The following is a 22237-nucleotide window of genomic DNA, read 5'->3' on the forward strand; positions in this document are numbered from 1 at the left end:
CTTTTCTTCTTCAGGCCCAGCTTCCACAGAGAAGTGAGGCCAATGTGTCGCTGCTGTTTCCAGGTGTGGCCATTGGAGAAAATAATTCCCGAGGGCATCGGCAGACAGAGTTAAGTGATTCCTTATAACATTTATGTTAAAAAAAAATCTGTTAGATCTGATCTTCCAAACATCTTTCTGGATTTCAGGTAGAAATATCAAAACCCTGTGACATTTTGCATTTTATATTATTCTGGCTGTTTTATTTTTTCTTTAAAAATATTCATTCGTTTTGGGAATCACAAGGACACTGGGTGACATATGTGGTATGGTGACCACGGGAGCATTGCTGGCCAACCTCTACCTTATATGTCCAGAATCCTTATATTAAAAGGAGTCCCTTCAGGTTTTACTCTGCTAGTCGTGCTCATCTCCATTTCTAGGCCATTTCTAGCCCATTGAGCCAACCTTATCCAAAGATATTTCTGTGATCATGTGGCCAGCATGACACCATACCACAGTGCAATGCATGTGGCAAAATATGGACTGCTTTTATCTTCGCACCGAAGTGGTACCTATGCGTTCAAACTGCTAGGTTGGCAGGAACTGAGTCAAGTGATGAGAGTTCACTCCTTCATGTGATGGTAGGACTCAAACTGCCAGAGCACAGACCTTCTCTGGCACCTTTTAAGCCACTGAGCTTAAAATGGGGTATTAATTGTCCTTAAAACCAAAGTATTCACATCTCGGTCTTTTATCCACCTGCATAGGGTAGATCTGTTCTTTGTTATGTTGTCTAACTTTAGTGGTCTTCTGACCATTCTGGAACTCCATAATGAAATGCCTAATGCAAGAATTGATGTTTCTTCTATCATGGTTCATTAGTGATAGTCCTCAACGTACAACCACAATTAGGACCACAATTGTTAAGCAAGGTAGTTGTTAAATGAGTCATGTCCAATTTTATGATTTTTTTTAATAAGGTTGTTAAACGAAGTCATTTTTTTTTCAGTCCATTGTAACTTTGAATGGTCATTAAATAAATGGATGTAAGTGGAGAACTATTATAATTGTTCCCTTCTAAAGCTCTCTCTTTCCAGTCACTTTTCCTCTCACCTGAGAAGATTTCTTTGTACGTGTAGTAGGTTACATGCTCAGAAAAATTCTTTTTCTAGGCCAGTTTTCCACCTTGCATTTATCAGAGAACAAAAATGATTGGCCTGTTTGGGTGATTATGGATGGTGGACAGTGTTGCTACTGTACTTTCTCCATTCTGTCGGAGGTTTAGGAGTTCTTACTGAAGGTATCTAAAAGTTGTATCTGAAATAGTATGAGTCTTCTATTGCAATGTTACAAAAAACTTGTAAAGCAGAAATTTCTGATTTCCAGTTAAAGGTTAACATATAAACTATATTTGGAATATTTTGAATCTTCTCTTGCAACGTTATATTGTAAGAAACTTGTAGACCACAACCTACTACTTGGTAAGCTAAAAAAAAAAAAAAAAAAGTGGGATAGATATCATCACCACCAGATGGATGTGTACCTGGCTTATCAATCATACTCAATGAGTAGTCCTTAATGGTACGACATCTACATAGAGGGAAGTAAGCAGTGGGTACCACAAGGTTCCGTCTTAGGCCCAGTACCCTTGAATATATTCATAAACGAATTAGATGAGGGACTAGAAGGGGAACTCATCAAATTTACAGATGATACTAAACTGGCAGGAATAGCCAACACCCTAGATGATAGGCTCAAGATCTAGATTGATCTTGACAGACATGAACACTGGGACCTATCTAACAAAATGAAATTCAACATAGAGAAAAGTAAAGTCTTACACTTAAGCAAGAAAAACCAAAGTTACAAGTATAGTTTAGGTGAAACCTGGCTAAATAGCAATAACTGTGAGAAGGATCTTGGAGTCCTAGTGGACAATCAATCAAATATGAGTTAGCAGTATGTGGCAACAGCCAAAAAAAGCCAATGCAATCCTAAATTGCATTAACAGCGAGTGAATCAAGATCACGTGAGATGCTGGTACGGCTTTATAAAGCCTTAGTAAGCCCACACCTAGAATACTACATCCACTTTTGGTCATCACATTATAAAAAAAGATGTTGACACTCTACAAAGGGTGAAGAGAAGAGTGACTCAGAAATTCAGGGCCACCAAGACAAAATCAACAAATACTTCATCTGGTGGGTTTTTTTTTCCCTTAGCTAACATATGATCTGAAAATCAAGGACATTCATGTCACTCAGCTGTGATCACTTTCTGTATACCAGGAAGCTTTGCTGCTACCACACACCTCTTTATTTAGATCATATCATTCAGATGCAACTGCAATTTCTAGGAGGCACCTGGGGAAAGGTCCCAGAAGCCTGGCAGGCCCTTCTGTTGGGAATCTACTCAGTCTCCAGAATGCAGGGATAACAAAGGGACTAGGCAGATTACTCTGAAGGGACCACTTTATTTACATTGATTCAGAGGAAGATCTTGAATCATCAAAGAATTCTGACAGAGGAATTGCCAGAAAAGACAACTGGAGCAAGACTGACAAAAAATATTTGGGGAAGGTTGTAGAGAAAGTGATTAGGCTGCAACTACAGAGGGCTTTAGATCACGGCTGTCAAACTCGCAACCTGCAGGCCGAATGCGTCACGCACTGGCCACACCCACCCCCCGGTTTGGTGAAGAGGATAAAATGTCATGACACGTTACATGATGCTGCCGTGACAATGCAAGTGTGACACCCCTGCTTTAAATGAAGCTCATAATTAGATCCAGTTGAGGTTCAGCTGGGATGAAAAATGCATTGGCTGCTCTTGTCTTGTGGATGTTCTTCACAGGGATGTGATGGGGGCATATTTTCTTCTTTTGCTAATTCTCTCAGCATCATTTCATCCCTTCAAGCATGGCATCATTTTGGTCTATCTACGAAATCTGGTTGGGGAACATGGTCCATAGGAGAAATTTAGTAAAAATGAAAAAGATACCAAAAATAAAAGAAAATATGTTTTATTGGCACCCAAAAGGAAACAAAGATAAAGCATGATAACCTCAGTTTTTTTCACACACATCCTCCCAGTCTTTGGTTGACCTTGTTAGGTATGTTGCATGAACCCAGCAATAGGTTGAAGAAATTCAGTATTGAGTAAATAGAAGCAAAACACAATATTAAGTGAATTTGTATATGTATGAAACATTTATAGTACTGAACAGCTCTTCTGTATTTAGTTTTATGCTTTTTTGTGGTGTTTAGGTTTAAGCCTTTGTGGGAATAGCACACAGTTTATAAGGCTGTGGATGCATTGTCACTTTTACAACAGGTGCTTCATTGAGTTCTTTCACTCCTTCAGGCAACTGGAAGCTGAAGGCCTTCAACAGGCTGGTCAGAAAGATGAAGATCTCAATTCTTGCCAGTTGCTCTCCCACACATACACGCTGACCTGTAGGTGAGACAAAGTATAAAGGGAATAATGATCACTTCTCCCAAATATACCCCATCAGCAAGGAAACGTGAGAGAAGATTTGTAACGGATGAAACACATTTCCCTGTTGAACCTTGGTATCTTCTAGTATTGCTTATTATTTAGCATGTTATTATTTAGTCATAGGAATAGCTTTTGGGGATAGTGCTTTGAATCTGTTGGGGTGCTGAGCCATTGATCAAACTGCTTTGTTAAATCAGTTCATGAGCCATGATGACACAGTGGTTAGAATTCAGTATTGTAGGCTAACTCAGCTCACTGCCAGCAATTCGATTCTGACCTGTTCATGGTTGTCTCAGCTTTCCATCCTTCTGAGGTCACTAAATTGAAGACACAGATTGTTGGGGGCAATATGCTGATTCTGTAAACCACTCATAGAAGGCTATAAAAGCACTATGAAGAAGTATATACTGTATTTTTCGGACTGTAAGACACACCTTTTCCCCAGTGGATGGAAATGTCCCTGCATCTTATAGACTGAATATGGCCCTGTTTTTAGCCTCCCAAAACACGGGGGGGGGGGTGTTTTGGGAGGCCAAAAGCAGGGCCATATTCGAATGTCCTGTTTTCGCCAAAAACAAGCCTGTTTTTGATGAAAATGGGACACATGAAGGGTTTACGAGGCCTGAAGACTGTTCCTGCAGGCTGGGGAGGGCAAAAATGGGACACATGAATCAGGAGGCCAAAAACGGGCCTGTTTTTTCATGAAAATGGGCCCGTATTTCACAAAAATGGGATGCGCAGAGGGTTTGGGAGGCCTGCAGAGTGCTCCTGAGGGCTGAGGAGGGCAAAAACTGGATGTGTGGAAGCCAAAAAACTAATTTTTTCTCGTCATCCTCTTCGAAATCTAGGTGCATCTTATACTCCGGTGCGACTCATAGTCCGAAAAATATGGTAAGTGCTAAGTGCTTGCTATTCCTAAATAGACAGAATGCCAATTTGAGCAGACCATCTGTTTCCTGCTCAGGAATGCCTGACTATAAAGGTGATCCTTGCATAGGAAGGTTTATAGTAAGGAAGAATGCTATTGGTAACATTGATAAAATCTTAATCTACCTTATAACCTTTCACTTATAACCTTTAGCACTAGCTAAACCTTTAATAAACCTATTGTTCTTAGTTTTATATACTACTCCATAGGGATTTACTGCACTCTGAGAGTGATTTACAATGTCAGCGCATTGCCCCCCAAAATCTGGCTCCTCATTTTACTGACTTTGAAAGGATGGAAGGTTGAGTCAAATTTGAGCCAGTCAAGATCAAACAGCTGGCTGTGGGCAGAGTTTTTCTGCAATACTGCATTTTAACCATTGCCCCACCATGGTTCAAGCTTTAGCTGAACTAAGCCACCCAAATTCTTTTTATTATAAGATGGATGGCATACTGTATTAATTACTTGTCTTACTATGACCCTGATGATATATGCAAGATACTGCTTTTAATGATTGTTTTATAAAGATATGTATTTCCATAATATGTATCAATGTTTCTTTTTGAAATACATTTATTTTTCCCTGTTGAAGCATTTTGCCTTATTTTGATGGATCAAAAAGTTATTCAGTAATCTACCAGTCCCAAAATCTCAGTTATCTGTAACACCAAAAAGCCAATATTGAAACAGTTTACTCAGACCCAAAATTATTTCTCAGGATGCCCAATATTTATAGTTATTTATAGTCCTCAACAGGTCAGTTTACTTCTAAGTTCTCCAAAAAGTTTTTTCTTCTTCTTCTTTCACCTCTTAAGCAATTATCAGACAATGTTTATAATCCTAGGTGAATCCATCAGATTTCACCATGTCTTCTTAAGTCACACAGTCAACTTTTCAATTTCAGTGATAATTCCTGGTATTTGTATCCACTCTACTTAGAAATCTTCAAAAAGTCTCACAATTTGTTCCGCATCAATCGTGAAGCAAGTAAGTATAAAATAATATGCAAAAAGGCAGTCTTCCAGATGTTGTTTGTCTCCACTCTCTTTTCTGCCTTATCAATCCTCAGATTATTCCAATGTTATTCCCAGCCTTGTAAAAATATAATATATATATTCTTTCACCAGTGGATGGCACCTTCTCCTAAAATTTCAACATTACACAAAATCTAACAGTTGATTGTTGTTCCAATTTTCTTCAAGCAATTTCTTCCAATAATCAACCAAATATTCCCAGCATTTCAAAATGCCTTTTCAAAATATTACCAATAAAATATTTGAATCCAGTCTTTCTGTATTTTAAAACTTCATATTCTCCCCTTAGGTTTCACTTTCGGTAATTTTTCTCTAAGTGTTTATTCGCCACTTTCTCACCGCTTTAGAGAGTCTTTCTTTTGGAATTTCTTTTCTTTGGGATTAGATCTCTAGTATAGAAGTTGAAAATCACCTCACCCAGTTCCAGGCCACTGTTCACAAACTGCTCCAGCACATTTCCTTCTTCAGTTGTCCCAGCTTCTCGGTGGCCATAATGGTCACCTCTCCACTTCATTGTTGGATGGGAGGGCACCTCGGATCAAGCAGAAGAGCCGCCGCTCTCGGTGATCTGCAAGGCCCCCCCTCCTTTCTTTGTCATCCCTTCTGGGTGAGTTTAGTGCCTTAGGGCCCTCCAACGATGAGGATTCGGCCTAGGTTCACAGAGCCCCGTTACCCACGACCGTCCCGCAGCGATGCCAAACTGGAATTCCTAATCTTGTAGCTATCTTACAAAGCTCTACTGATTACAATCTAAATATAAAATCTAAATGTAATTAATATTTCTTTGTAGTTTAAACTTGGTAGCCCAAGAGGAATTTCAGACTCTCATGGTTTTCAAACTAGAAGGAATTTAGATTCCTTGATTTTCTATTCAGTCCATGATGAATTCAGAACAACTCAATGTTGGGGCGGTGGGAATCTATAAGTGATAAACTGCTTTGGGTTCATATACATACCCATTCCGAAGGGCAGAAACTCTTCTCTCTCTATGAACTTCCCATCCTTATCTAAAAAGTGATTTGGGTTGAATTCTTCAGGTGTCTCCCATTGTTCAGGATCAAAGAGAACAGAACGCAGGTCTGGGAAAATAATGGTCCCCTGCAAACAAAGAGATGATTAAACAGAGCAGTTTCATAAGGGAAAAAGGCAGAAAGGTTCAAATAATATTGATGAAACATTTGGTTTTAGTTTGCCTTTATGGACCCATATTTGTTCATTTCCAAAAAGAGTTTCTGAGAGCAGTGGCTGTTCTTAGCATGTCTCACTTTTGGAATGTGGTAATCCTTCATCTTTACATCTTTTGTAGTTTGTCTGGGAATCCCAACTATCAAGACATATTTTAGACGCTGCATTTCATGAATCACAGCATTGGTGTAGGGCAGCTTCTTCCGATCCTGATAGGAAATTGACTGTGAGATGTCAAACACATCTTTAATCTCCTTCTGGACTTTCTCTAGAAAAAAAATGGAAATAGAAGCTTAATTTCCTTCATTTGTTTCCAAATTTTAATCCTTACAGGCCTATTGCTACCAATGTTCTTCAGAGTATGTGATCTTCTCCTTCAATTTATTACTGGCTTCTGAATTCCTTATCTATTGGAATACCAAAGTTCACAACCCCAGCTAGGCCTCCAACCCCAGTTGCCAGCTCATTGACCTTTATGTCACCATTGTCCCTGGCCCACCTTACCAGAGGGCTCCAAATCAATCTCTGGTCTCTGGGTTTTGCACTCCTCCTTCCAATCCCTGACCTCTGATTTGGGACACATACTTCACTTCAAAGGCCCCTGTTGACTTTGGGCAAGTTCTTGCTTCCAGTCCCTGCCAGTGTGTCATCCTTCTGGGCTGGCTTCAGCTCCAGCTCCAAGATAGCTCTTCACTACACCTCTATCAGCCTTCCACCCTCAGGACACACTCTTTGGCATGGCTTCCAGCCATGCAACCCCTTCAGACTGGCACTGGATCACACTCAGGGCCACCTCTCTACCTCCTACCAGTCCCTTAGGAGTGCGGTGGCACATGCATTTAGAATGCTGGGTTGACAATTACAAGCCTGTGTTCGAGACCTGAGTGCTGCTCTATGCTTGGGTGAGCGCCTGTCATTTGCTCTAGCTCCTGCTGATGTAGCAATTTGAAAGCATGCAAACATGAATAGATAAATAGTTACCACTTTGGTTGGCTCATTTAGGGGATATGAAAGGCATCCCCAACTGGGCATCCCCCAGACAACAGTGATGGCACTGGTTAATACTTTTAACCTGGAAGCACCTCGGTACTTCTAACGTTTTATGACGATGAACAGTCCCTTGTCCTGGTCATGTCCCTCAGTGCTTCAGACAATGGTCCTAGGTTGGCTCTCCCTGTCCACCCCAAATCTTCACTGGTTGGCAGGGTGAAAATACAAGTCTCAGCTGCCTCCGGACTCCAGATCAATCCCCTGTCTTTGCCAGGCCATCCCAGTTTGGTCCCTTCAGTCTCTGGACTCCAGTCAAATAGCAGGAAAGGCAGTAGCAGGGCAGGAAGAAGATAAGGTTAAGGGGAAGATTGAGGGCTTCCTTTGGTGCTCCAAGTGGTGAAGAATCTCCCACAATTTCCCCATCCCTTCTGTTCATGGCAGGGAGCCTTGTGTCATGCATCTGCTTATTCCCACCATCTTGACTTATTATTGTTTGGAAATTTAGTCTTGTATATGCAATTTAGTCCAGAAACAAGTAACAAATCTGAAAACCATGGTAGATTTCTATGTTGAACATGTTAGATGTTTCAGATTTGTATTGATTCCAGTTTTTAGTTCCTTGCTCAACATTTTATTGAGAAATCAAAGAAGGCTCTCAAATTCTTTCTGTGTATGTATGTATGAACTCGATTGCAGAAAATATGACTTCAGCAACAGAATGGTCAATGCCTGGAATGCAATGCCTGACTCTGTGGTTACTTCCCCAAACCCCCATAACTTTAACCTTAGACTGTCTACTGTTGACCTCACCCCGTTCCTAAGAGGTCTGTAAGGGGCATGCATAAGCGCACCAACGTGCCTACCATCCCTATCCTACTGTCCCCCAAAAGGATTTGTGTCCTTTTTCTGAATTCATAATCATGTTTATACTTATATCTGTTACCTTACGTGTTTGACAAAATAATAAATAATAATAATGTTATGAGAATGGCACTTGTTCCCATTGCCAGATATGTCTCACCTTGGATGTCAGGATGATTGGTCAAGAGGAGCAGAGCCCACATCAGAGTAGCGAAGGCTGTCTCTGTTCCAGCAGCAAAAAAATCAGAAATACACTGAACCAGGTTTTCTTCATTGTAGGTAGAGTTGGGGTCCTTCTTGCTCTGATGTTTAAAATGGACAGTGAAAATTACAACAATTCTAAGAAGATTTTTTCTGAAATCTCAACATCTTTTTTGTAATGTGGTGACCAAAACTGGATGCAGTATTCCAGGTGTGGTCTTATTAAATATTTTTAAAATGGAACTAATACTTCATGTGATTTTGATTCTATGCCTCTGTTTATACAGCCAAGGATTTTATTAGCTTTTTTGCCTCACACTGCTAACTCATGTTTAAATGATCATCCACTAGGACTCCAAGGACCCTCATGGTTACTGTTTTTCAACCAGATTCACCTAATCTGTACTTACTTTGGTTTTTCCTGCCCAGGTGTAAAACCATGGTTTTCTCATTTATGTATTTTTTTTTTAGTCCTCAATTTATAACTGTTCATTTGGTGATTATTCAAAGTGTCCTCAGCACTGAAAAATGTGACTTATGACCACTTTTCATATTGTTGCAGCATCCCCATGGCCATGTGATCAAAATTCAGGTGCTTGGCAACTGGCATGTATTAATGATGGTTGCACTATCCTGGGGTCATATGATCACCATTCGTAACCTTCCCAGATGGCCTCTGACAAGCAAAGTCAGGGGGGAACCCAGATTCGATAAACGATCACATGATTCACTTAACCACTGCAGTAATTCACTTAACAACTGTAGTAAGAAAGGTCATAAAATGGGGCAGAATTCATTTAACAACTGCCTTGCTTAGCAACAGAAAGTTTTTGCCCAGTTGTGGATGTACATCAAGGACTAGCTGTACTGGATTCTTGTGAGATATCAATAAGCTTTCACCAAACCAGTGCAACATCATGAAGAGCTATGGGACAAATGACACAATGCAGTCCATCTGCCTATTGATGGAGAAGCATCTTGAGAAACAAAACACCATAGATACGGCAGTCACTGAGCTAGAAAAAGCATTTGATCATGTACCACATGGCCTATTTCTTTCCCATCCATAAATGGTCCAACCACTCACCATTGCTCTTTATAATTAGTGTGGACACTGTGACCATAAAGCAACCGTGGATGCTGTTATATACTGATGATACCATGATGGAGAGTGAAAGATGAATTGAAGCATTGAACCATCCTTGAACCATTAATTCAAAGGTGGAAAATCTACCTTAATGGTTTAGGAATGGAGGTCAGTATTAAGGAGACTGTATATGGCTCAGTGGCTAAGACACTGAGCTTATTGATCGAAAGGTCAGCAGTTCAGCGGTTCGAATCCCTAGTGCCGCATAATGGGGTGAGCTCCCATTACTTGTCCCAGCTTCTTCCAACCTAGCAGTTCGAAAGCACGTAAAAATGCAAGTACAAAAATAGGGACCACCTTTGGTGGGAAGGTAACAGTGTTCTGTGCACCTTTGGCATTTAATCATGCCGGCCACATTACCACGGAGATGTCTTCGGACAGCGCTGGCTCTTCAGCTTTGAAACGGAGATGAGCACTGCCCCCTAGAGTCAGAAACAATAGCACATATATGCGAGGGGACCTTTACCTTAAATGTGGTGACCAGACCGATGGTCCACTCAAGACTGATGGTATCAAATTGTAAATAAAGTGATCCACTATAACTTCAAATCAATAACAGTTGCTCTTTAAAAAATCAAACTTTTTCTGAAAATGTTGGAGAGGAGGACCTTTAGTCCTTGTTTCAAACTGTTTTACATTTTTACTTATGGTCAAAGCTGTGGAAGGATATGTCCTTTTCCGATCATTTCAAGATAAGTTTAAGTTTACTTTATTGTCATTGCACCTCGTACAATGAAATAAAATGCCATCTTCTGGGTACATCATACATAAGAAAACTATAAATAAAAAAAAAACATCCTTTACGTTCTATACAATTAAATTGAGGACCCCTGATACTGCATTAATATTACACTATACAGTGCAACAAGTGTGATAAGTATGTGTGTATGTATGTATGTATGTATTTGTCTAGTGCAAATGATTTTTTAACAAATTTATTTATTTTGTCAAGCATGTACAAGATAACAGGGATAAGTATAAGCATGATTATGAATACATGAAATGGGTACGAATAAATGGGGACAGTAGGACAGGGATGGTAGGCACATTGATGCGCTTATGCACGCCCTTTAAAGACCTCTTAGGAATGGAGTGAGGTCGACAGTAGACAGTCTTATGTTAAAATTTTGGGAGTTTGAGGATGTAACAACAGAATCAGGTAGTGCATTCCAGGTATTGACCACTCTGTTGCTGAAGATGTATTTTCTGCAATCGAGTTTGTATCTATTGTGTGCTCGTACAATTTGGTGTACTAATCAAAAATCCCTGTTAATATAGTGAAGGATGTGTGTATGTCCTTTTATTTTTATAGTTATAATGTACACTGAAGGTGGCATTTAATTTTGTTGTACAATGTGCAATGACAATAAAATAAAATAAACTAATTATTTTCCTTCTTAATGGAATTTCTTTACAAAAAAAGAGGAAAGAGTGATAGGCATACATGAGAGGATGACAAACGAAAATAATTCTAACTTCCCGTACAAAGAATTTCTCTTGTTTAAGTTTAAGATTGCAGAGGTACAATATAGCCCTTATTTAGAAGCAATCTGAATTAAAATGGGCTAAATTCAGAATAGGAATTGAATGAAAAAGAAAAAAAAATCCAGTGAAGACAATTTCAGTAGCCCCTCCTGTTTGCTTATAGCAAGGAATATAGTGATTCCTTTTTCATGTATTGAACCACAGTAAACCCATACCTTCTCCATCTGTAGAAGGTAGTGATCAATGAAATCTTGAGGCTCATGCAGAGCACTGGATTCCTTGTGTTTTTCTATTTCTTGCTTGGCAAAGGAATGGATTGTCTCTGCAGAAGCCAAGGCCTCCTTGTGAGGACCTGGGAGGTAGCTCATTAATCTTGGGAACATATTAAACATCTAATAGAAATGGAAAAGGAAAAGTTTATTTATTCCCCACTACAAATAAAGAAGGTTCTCAGAAGCTCACAGTAATAGACAGCACTTAATAGCTAAAAAAACCCACTACAAGCACATTAAAATATGGCAAACCATGTTTTAGTGTCAGACCTCAAAAGTCCTCCAGAAAAGCTGTTCCCAAATTCTTCCAGAAAAGAATTATGTTAGAGGCAGATTGATTTTTATAAAGCTATTATAAAATTCTCTCATTCTCTCCAGGAGCCTTTCTAAATATGGTTAACCATGGCTAACTAATCCGTTCTTCAAAAAATCTGGATTCACATGCCAAGCTAAAAAATGAATTAACTACATGGATTGGATATTCGGTTTAAATCAGAATGAAGCAGATGTTGGTTTGGTATTAGGAAAAAATTGTAAAAACTGTTCAATGACGGACTGACCCAGGAAGTGGTCATCTTTTCTAGAACTGTTTAAATATGGGATGGACAGCCAACTGCTGGTGAATACTGAAATGATGGATTCCTTCATTGGCAGAACCACTTTGGTACAGTGGTTAATGCACAAATTAGAAACTGAGTATTAGTCCCAACTCAAGCACTCAGTCAATTGGGTGAAACTGGACCAGTCCCTCTCTCTCAGACCCTGGGAAGTGGACAATGGCAACCCACTTCCAAAATCTTGACAAGAAAACTTAAAGACTTGTCCAATCCACTGGGAATAAAAGTACAAAAGATGATTTCCAAGGCTTCCTCCATGGATTCCATTCATGATTACATGAAAATACTGAGGGAAACAGTTTTGCCTCTTTAATAGAAAACATGACTCACCAAATGAAAAAAGTGACCACAGAATTCCACAACACTTTGAAGGGCTTGAATTAATTTCTGGAAGTTTTCATCTTCAGGGGCAAACTGATGCCCAAAACTCAAAGCACATATGACATTAGAAACTGCGTTTATTACTGGAATTGAAGGGTCAAAGGGCTGTCCTGTAAATGAAGATATTTCATAATGAATTATTAAAGAACAAGACTACTACAGGATGAAAAAAATTATTGGGAACTCCTATCAATTTTTTCAAAAATGTAAAAAAAAATTCATATCAAATACACATATCAAATACACATTTCTTGTTCAAAATACACAGTATGAAAAAATGTGAGCCATTACCCCAAATTACGTACCTTTTGTTTCTCTAAAGATCTCCACCAACGTCTGAGCTGCGTCTTCTATTTGATGCTCAATGCTTTTCTTGCCCAGGCCCAGCTTCCGCAGAGAAGTGATGCCAATGTGTCGCTGCTGTTTCCAGGTGTGGCCACTGGAGAAAATAATTCCTGAGGGCATCAGCAGACAATGATAAATGATTCCTTATAACACTCATATTTTTTTAAAAAAAACCTTATAACACTGCCTTGTCAGGATTTGGAAAAGAGACCAGAAAGACAGCAGAATGGTTTGGCTATCTGGATCCGAGAGCAAAGCTGCAGCCAATAATCGTTAGCACATCTCCTGGCTGTCTGTTGGACTTTGCTATGAGCAGCTCGCAGAACCTGTAGGTTGCGCTCACTGGAACAGGCTTTATATGCAATTAAAGCTCTCATTTTTTCCTCGATGGCTGGTGTCAACTCCTCCGAATGGGCTTCAAACCAATCTGCTGTCTTTCTGATCTCTTTACCAAAGAGATGGCAGTGACAAGGCAGTGTTATAAACAGCATTCTTGAAATATTCCCATCGTTCAGATACATTTACTTCAGCCGGGCCTGGGAGAGTTTCCTTGAGTGCTTGTGCAAATTCCTCCACTTTGCCCTGATTGCGGGTCTTGTTGATGTCAATTCGTGGTCTTCCCGTCTTCTTCGAGTGATGAAATATCTTTGTTTGCAGTTTTATTCTGCTGCACACCAAGGAGTGGTCTGTATTGCAAGCAGCACCCTGATAGCTGCGTGTGATTGTAATATTGGGGTGGTTGGAGTGCCTGGTAAGAATCAAGTCAAGCTGGTGCCAATGCTTCGATCTTGGATGTCTCCAAGAGACTCTGTGTTGAGGCTTTGTTTTAAAGTATGTATTGCTAACGCAAAAACCATAGTAGCAGCAAAACTCCAGCAGGCATTGGCCATTTTCGTTCATCTTCCTGACACTGAACTGACCTAAACAAGTGGGCCAAGGTTTGAGATCAGAGTTTTCCTTCACCTACATGAGTTGCCTTCCAAGGCTGATGGACACCATCTAACCATTTTTTCCCATGCACACAGCTAACAAGACTTCCCACTTACACTCAATCAAACAGCCACTCTCCCCTCCTCCTAGAAACAAGCAGATTCATTCATGAGGTGAACTGGAGCACTTTCCTCCCTGCAGTCACTTGATTCACTCTCTCAAACAGACACTCCCCTTTCCCCTAAAACAAGCAGATTTACCCATGAGGAGAGCAGTATTGACAGCAGTATTTCAGTATTTGAGGGGTTGCCACAAAGAAGAGGGGGTCAATTTATTTTCCAAAGCACAAGAGGGCAGGACAAGAAAGAATGGATGGAAACTAATCAAGGAGAGAAGCAACCTGGAATTGAGGAGAAACTTCCTAACAGTGGGAACAATTAACAAGTGGAACAGAAGTTGCCTTCAGAAGTTGTAGGTGCTTCATCACTGGAGGTTTTTAAGAAAAGACTGGACAGCCACTTATCTGAAAGTGAGCAGAGGGCTGAACTAGAAGAACAAATGCCAAACTAGAAGAACAAATGCTCTGTCTTACACATTGGCAAAAATAAATAAATAAATAAATAAATCAGAACACCAAATACAAGCTGGGCGGATACGACTTCATAGACCACCCTCACTCTGTCAAGGACCTTGGAGTACTCATGTCAAATGATCTAAACACCAGAGCTCACTGTAATAGCATTGCCAAAAAGTCATTAAGAGTTGTCACCTTAATCTTGCGAAGCTTCTTCTCCGATAATATTGTACTGCAAACTAGGACATACAAAACCTTTGCTAGACCAGTTCTCAAATACAGCTTGTCTGCTTGGAATCCGCACTGTATATTGGATATTAATACAATTGAGAAAGTCCAGAGGTATTTCATAAGAAGAGTACGCCATTCATCTACTTACAACAGAATACCTTATGCCACCAGGCTTGAAATTTTGGGCTTGGACAACCTAGGACAACGCCACCTACAGTCTGACCTAAGCGTAGTACACAAAATTATCTTCTAAAATGTCCTACTTGTCAATGACTACTTCAGCTTCAACCGCAATAATACACAAGCCCACAATAGATACAAACTCAAGGTAAACCACTCCAAACTCGATTGCAGAAAATACGACTTCAGCAACGCAATGGTCAATGCCTGGAATGCACTACCTGACTCTGTTGTTATATCCCCACCCACCATAACTTTAACCTTAGACTGTCTACTGTTGACCTCACCCCATTCCTCAGAGCTCTGTAAGGGATGTGCATAAGTGCACCAGGGTGCCTAGCATCCCTGTCCTACTGTCCCCTTTTATTTGTACACATTTCCTATGTTCATATTTATGTTTATACTTATACTTGTTATCTTGTACATGTTTGTATCAATATATATATATATATATATCCCTTCCAGCTCTGTTATGATTCTGATTCTGATTCTCTCTTTCCAACCACTTTCCCTCCCACCTGGGAACATTTCTGTGCACATGTAGTATGTTATATGCTTAGAGCAACTCTTTCCCCAGGCAAGTTTTCCACCTTGCATTTATCAGAAAACAAAAATAGTTGATGCATCTGGGTGGTCATGGATGATGGAGAGTGCTGTTACTTTCTCATTCTGTCTGAGGTTTAGGAGGGTGGTGCTCATCTCTATTTCAAAGCCGAAGAGCCAGCACTGTCCGAAGACATCTCTGTGGTCATGTGGCCAGCATGACTAAATGCCAAAGGCACATGGAACACTGTTACCTTCCCACCAAAGGTGGTCCCTATTTTTCTACTTGCATTTTTTACGTGCTTTCGAACTGCTAGGTTGACAGAAGCTGGGACAAGTAACGGGAGCTCACCCCATTACACGGCACTAGGGATTCAAACCGCTGAACTGCCAACCTTTCAATTGACAAGGTCAGTGTCTTAGCCACTGAGCCACTGTGATCCTCAATCCAAGGTATTTAAGTGTTTAAATTGTTTTCTTGGTTTCAGGTAAAATAACTAAACTGCTGATTTTATTCCAATTTTGGACATTTTATTAGCTTAGAACAGATCTCAACTAAATCTAATTTTTATACATAGAAAGTACTGAAAGCTGATGGTTCTGTATGTGGGTAGTCAGTATGAAATTATTGCCTTTAGGTGGGTTGACCATATAGAGAGAATTGATGAAAATCCAAGCTGGAGAAAGTGGCAAAATTTGAAAGAAGAGGCAATTTTTTTTAAAAAAGGTAAAATATGAAACAAAGGAAAGGATTGAAGAGGTAAGGGAAGATTGAGAAAGTTTTTGTTGAATTGGGATGATGAGAGCCTGAAAAAACAGGTAGATATTTAGTGAAAAAGAAGTCATGTCTAAGTCAATGTATGAATGTAATCGACAAGATAAAATGCAATTGAGACATATAATAATTTGGTGAAAACTGGATTATAGCAATATTTCTTTTGCTTACCTCATTACTTTAAATTATTTTGTTAACTATCCCTTGCTTATTCCCCCCCCCCCATGTTATGCATATTATACAAATTGTAACAGTGTGATGGTTTTTCAGATACAATTCCTTATTATTTGCACTTACCCCTTTCTTTCCCTAAAGCAGTGAAGAAAGCATCATCTAATCGATCAGAGAATTCTTTTGGGAAGCTGGTCATTGTTTCTTTCACAGTTTTGAATCCAGACAGCACTACTGCAAAGTGATGTCCAAACCACATGGAGTATATATTTCCATATTGTTTTGCAGGCTGCCAAGTGAATCAAAGTTGAGAAATGTTACAATCAAATAAAACAGATTATTTATAGTTAATATGCCACTTACAGGCTTTCCTAAATCCTCAATTCTAAGAATTTTTATTTTTATTTATTTATTTATATTTACTTACTTATTTATTTTTATTTATTTATTTATTTTGTCAAGCATATATAAGATAACAGGTAAAACTATAAACATAATTTGAATACATGAAAAGAGTAAAAGTAAAAAGAAATATTAGGACAGGGACGGTAGGCACACTGGTACACTTATGCATGTCCCTTACAGACCTCTTAGGAATGGGGTGAGGTCAACAGTAGACAGTTTAAGGTTAAAGTTTTGGGGGTTTGGGGAAGAAACTACAGAGTCAGATAGTGAATTCCAGGCATTGACCGCTCTGTTACTGAAGTCATATTTTCTGCAATCGAGTTTGGAACGGTTTACCTTGAGTTTGTATCTATTATGTGCTCGTGTATTGTTGTGGTTGAAGCTGAAGTAGTCATTGACAGGTAGGACATTGTGGAAGATAATTTTATGTACTAGTCTGTCAGTCACATCCTTTGAATGCTACCGTTTGGATGGTTATCAGAGGCTTTCTCAATCTCTTTGCCTTCTTTTTTCAGCCATCAATTCCTCAAATTTCCAACTGCAGTTACATTGATAGAGCTTGGTGGTGCATGAGCCATGATGGTACAGTGGTTAGAATGCAGTAGAATGCCAGAAATTAGGCAGTTCAATTCTGACCGGCTCAAGTTTGACTAAGTTTTCCATCCTTCCGAGTTCGGTAAAATGAGGGACCCAGATTGTTGGGGGCAATATGCTGACTCTGTAAACTGCTTAGAGAGGGCTGTGAAATGATATATAAATCTAAGTGCTATTGCTATTCTAGGGATTATGGACTGCCCTGAAGAATTGTTCGTCATCTGATGGATTGTAATCTGAATTAAAATTGGCCACAAGAGCAGTACTATCCATATAAATTATTGGGGGAGTAAGTTGTTAAAACAATTGATTAACTTTCTTTTTTTCAGTTCTATTTTTATTTTATTCAAAAGAAAAGTTAAAATACAAAGCTCAAAAAAAAGGAAAACTACAAAACAAACAAGACATTTTAAAAAGTGCATTACAAAAAGAAAAAACAACTCACGCACATAGACATATTATTCCCCCCTAGTTGTATACTGATTAATTCATTGCTACAATATTAGCTTCCCACCCATTGAAAAAAAGGAAAGGCTCCCGAAATTTTTAAACTATTTGCGAAGTATTAACCTATCATCTATATATTATATTAATATATATATGTTATATTAATGACAAAATAGTTAACAAGAAGAACAATAATAATAAATAGGCAAGACTAAAGTTTCAAAACGCTTTGTAAACAAACTGTTATTTTAATCAACTCGTAGAAAATTTATCATGGCATCTTGGCTATCTGAAATTTATTTATTTATTTTATTTATTTGTCAAGCATGTATAAGATAACAGATATAAGTATAAACACGATTCTGAATACAGGATAAGGATACCAATACATGGAGACAGTAGGACAGGGACGGTAGGCACATTGGTGCACTTATGCAGGCCCCTTACAGACCTCTTAGGAATGGGGTGAGGTCAACAGTAGACAGTCTAAGGTTAAAGTTTTGGAGATTTGAGGAAGAAACCACAGAGTCAGGTAGTGCATTTCAGATGTTGACAACTCTGTTACTGAAGTCGTATTTTCTGCAGTCTAGTTTGGATCCATTTATTGATCTATCTATTGTGTGCTCTTGTATTGTTTTGGTTGAAGCTGGTAGGACATTGTAGCAGATGATTTTATGTACTATGCTTAGGTCAGACCAAAGACAGCAAAGTTCTAAATTGTTTAAGCCCAAAATTTCGAGTCTGGTAGCATAAGGTATTTTGTTGCGAGTAGAGGAGTGAAGGATTCTTCTTGTGAAATATCTCTGGACTCCTTCGATTGTATTACTGTCCAATATGCAGTGCGAGTTCCAGACAGGTGAGCTGTCTTCAAGAATTGGTCTGGCAAAAAAATTTTATGCCCTAGTTTGCAGTTCAATATTACCAGAGAAGAAACTGGTAATAACCTAATCCTAACCTAAGATTAGGTTAACAACTCTTAATGCTTTTTTAGCAATGCTGTTACAGTGAGCTCTGGCTCTTAGATCATTTGAGATGAGTACTCCAAGGTCTTTGACAGAGTGAGGGTCATCTGTTAGGTCGTATCCGTCCAGCTTGTATTTTGTGTTCTGGTTTTTTTTGCCAATATGTAAGACAGAGCATTTGTTGGATGAGATTTGGAGTTGCCAACTGTTTGACCATTCTGACACATAGTCGATATCTTTTTGTAGAGTAGCAGCATTGTCAGTGGTGTTGAATAGTTTTACATCATCCGCAAAGAGAACACAGTTGCTTATAATATGATCACAAAGGTCATTTATATAAAGTATAAAGAGTGTGGGTCCTAAAATGCTGCCTTGGGGGACACGGCTGTTAACAAGTGCAGGGTTTGATAGGGCGCTCCCTATTTTGACTACTTGTTGCCTGCTTGATAGGAACACAGCTATCCACTTATGCAGGGATCCGTAAATGCCATACGTTTTTAGTTTTAGGAGTAGTTTGTTATGTACCACTGAATGAAAGGCCTTACAGAAGTCTATGTAAATTGAGTCTAGTGCTTTGCCCTGGTCGAGTTGTGTAGTCCATATGTTTTTACAGTGTAAGAGTTGCAGATTACAGGACAAATTTTTCCTGATACCAAATTGTTTGTTAGAGAGTAGGTTGTTTGTCTCTAAGTGGAGGGTAATAGATTGGTTTATGATTGATTCCATGACTTTGCAGGTGACACAACATAAAAAAGTAACAGTGATTCAGCCTAGATCAAATATCCACATTTATTTCTAAATACCATCTGTTATCAATTTTTGTCTGGTTAGAAAAGATTCAAACAGTGAAGTTAAAACCCAGACACGCCTAAGAAAACAAACTGCTAAGAGGAAGATGGATGATCTTTCTGATTGCTCCCACAGAGACCTAAAATCTTCAATATTCCCCTTCCCAGGAGAGTCCATGGCTGTTCAAAAGCTGTCTTGGGTCATTCCTAAGTGATCTCATTCAAATCCAGGGAGCAGTACTGCCAAAGAACCAGCTTTGGCAACAAAATCAGCAGGTCGTCAGCAGAAAAATGAGAAATTCCTACTATTCAGCAGCCGTCAGGAGGAGGAAATACTTCCTTGTAATACATGACTCATGCAGTTAGTGGAAACATTTGTCAGCGTTGAACACAGATCCATAAAGCTTTTGAAATCATTATACAATTGCAGAATTAGCAAGGGACATTTAGGCTATCAAGTTCCACCTATTGTCCACTGCAGGAATATAGAATAAAGCATCTTCAACAGAAGAATGTCTAGCTTCATTTGAGCAGAATGAAGGAGAAACCACCCTCTCCCCTCTCTCTCTGAAGAATGGGTTCCATTATCAAACATTTCTTGGTAAGACTGAACTAGAATTTGCCGCCTAAAAACTTAGCCCCATTATTTCATATCCTGCTCTGTGAAACACTGATAAGCAGGTCTTGATCTGGATATAGTGGCATGATGAGGAAAATAACCAAGTGTCATCACTATCATTTGATTAATTAAATTTCTCATTATGCAAAAATATTTTACTAGGTTAATATATTTATATATAGTTATGATACAGAGAAAATAACCGAGAATGTTTTTATATAATCATCTTCTTCTTCTTCATTTAACGACTCCATAATCCCTTGCGGGGTAGAGTCTGGGCAACTGAATGGAGCTAACTAAGTTTTTATGGCCAGATGCCCTTCCTGTCACCAATGCAGAATTTTTGTTCGGCAGATATATTCTCAGTGTGCCCAGAGAGAGAAATATCTGCCTCCACCTGGGATCAAACTCACAGCCTCCTGATTGTGAGGCAAGAGCTCCACCTCTAGGCCACCGCACCACTCCTGAGAATTATTTTATATATTGTTGGTTAATTATTTAGAACAAAATACCTTAAGAAAATCATCTTCATGAAGCCAAAACCCATAAGCCCACAAGATCCCAATGAGAGGTAGAGCCAAAGTCTTTGAGCCCAAAGTTGTCTCAGGAAGAAGAGAATCAGCAGAGCAAGCAGCAAAACAAACAAAATTGTCCCTATTGCCATCATTGTCCAGTTGGTTCTTTTTCTTTGATGCTCATTAATAGATCTGGAGATGGTTGTATCATTTCATCTCATTCTTTTAACTTTTCTTCCACTTTTATATACTTTATTCAGCCCCGTTATTTCACACAGTGCTCTGTGAAACAGCTATAAGCAAATCTTACCTAAATATTCTGGTACCATGAGGAAAATGAGCCACGGTGAGAAAATGAGTGGTTAGAGTACAATACTGCAGGCTACTTCTGCTGACTGCTGGCTGCCTGCAATTTTGGCAATTTAAATCTCACCAGGCTCAAGGTTGACTCAGCCTTCCATCCTTTTGAGGTTGGTAAAATGAGGAACTGGATTGTTGGGGGCAATAGGCTGACTGTAAACCGCTTAGAGAGGGCTGTAAAGCACTGTGAAGCAGTATATACTGTAAGTCTAAGTGCTATTGCTATTGCTAAAAAAACTAATCACGTTCATCACTAGCACTTGAAGAAATGTATTCCTCATTGTATTTTACTTGATTAAGTACATTTGTCTATAATTTTGATATAAAGAAAACAAGTGAGAATTATCTTGCATATTACTGGTTAGAATTAAATACCTTAAGGAAGTAATCTTCACGGAGCCAAAGCCCGCTTGCCAAGACAGATCCAATCAGAGGCAGAGCCAAAGGACCAGGAGGCAAATGTCTTCGGGACCAGAGTTCTTTCAGGAAGAAGAGAATCAGCAGAGCAAGCAACAAAACACACAAAAATATCCCTGTCACCATCATTTTCCTACTTTTTCTGGTGGATCTGAAGATGACTGTATACTTTTGTCTGATACTTTTTTCTTTTCTTCCTCTTTTATATACTACAGGCTACTTCTGCTGACTGCTGGCTGACTGCAATTTTGGCAATTTAAATCTCACCAGGTTCAAGGTTGACTCAGCCTTCCATCCTTCTGAGGTTGGTAAAATGTGGAACTGGATTGTTGGGGGCAATAGCAGCATGTCTGTCTCATTAGTGATGGAACTAAATTAATTTGGGTTAATGAGAGGACCTCTGACCATGTGCCACACAAATAACAGAGGAAAAATTTCAATCAAGGGCTGTGTAATCCCTTTTGCTGTAAACATGACAGCGTACCAGAATCATTTCAAAATCATACTGTATCACATGCCCATCAAATCTATCTGAATATAAAGGAGAATCTTTTTGGGCCAGGGAGGGATTATCTAGTCCAGGATTATGTCTCATGCAAAGCCATGTAAACCCAGCATTGGGACAATATCATAAAAAAAACTTCACTCAACTTTGCCCTCAAACGGATTTGACCGGAAGCATCGCGGCAAGACAGATGGGGAACAGTGGGCTCTGATGAGCCTTGCGAAATCCCGGGCTGATAAACCACTGTCGAGAACCTTCTGTTCTATGCAGATGAGGTCTTATTAATGTCATGCACA

The 22237-nt window shown here is 39.2% G+C and overlaps 1 protein-coding gene across 1 annotated transcript; it reads right to left on the minus strand.

The window, feature by feature from the left end:
- Positions 1 to 3249: 3249 nt before the first annotated feature.
- Positions 3250 to 21565, minus strand: LOC139318057 (cytochrome P450 2J5-like). The gene is made up of 9 exons (XM_070945302.1): positions 21395 to 21565; positions 16456 to 16618; positions 12886 to 13035; positions 12530 to 12690; positions 11526 to 11702; positions 8638 to 8779; positions 6707 to 6894; positions 6398 to 6539; positions 3250 to 3434 (listed from the first exon to the last, which is right to left on the minus strand). The coding sequence occupies exons 1-9, from the start codon at positions 21563 to 21565 to the stop codon at positions 3250 to 3252; spliced, it is 1479 nt and encodes a 492-aa protein (XP_070801403.1).
- Between the last annotated feature and the right edge of the window lie 672 nt (positions 21566 to 22237).

This window comes from Pituophis catenifer, unplaced genomic scaffold (genome assembly GCF_029215685.1).
Source record: "Pituophis catenifer annectens isolate HBS135680 unplaced genomic scaffold, rPitCat1.0.hap2 SCAF_6, whole genome shotgun sequence".
In the NCBI taxonomy this organism is placed as follows: domain Eukaryota; kingdom Metazoa; phylum Chordata; class Lepidosauria; order Squamata; family Colubridae; genus Pituophis; species Pituophis catenifer.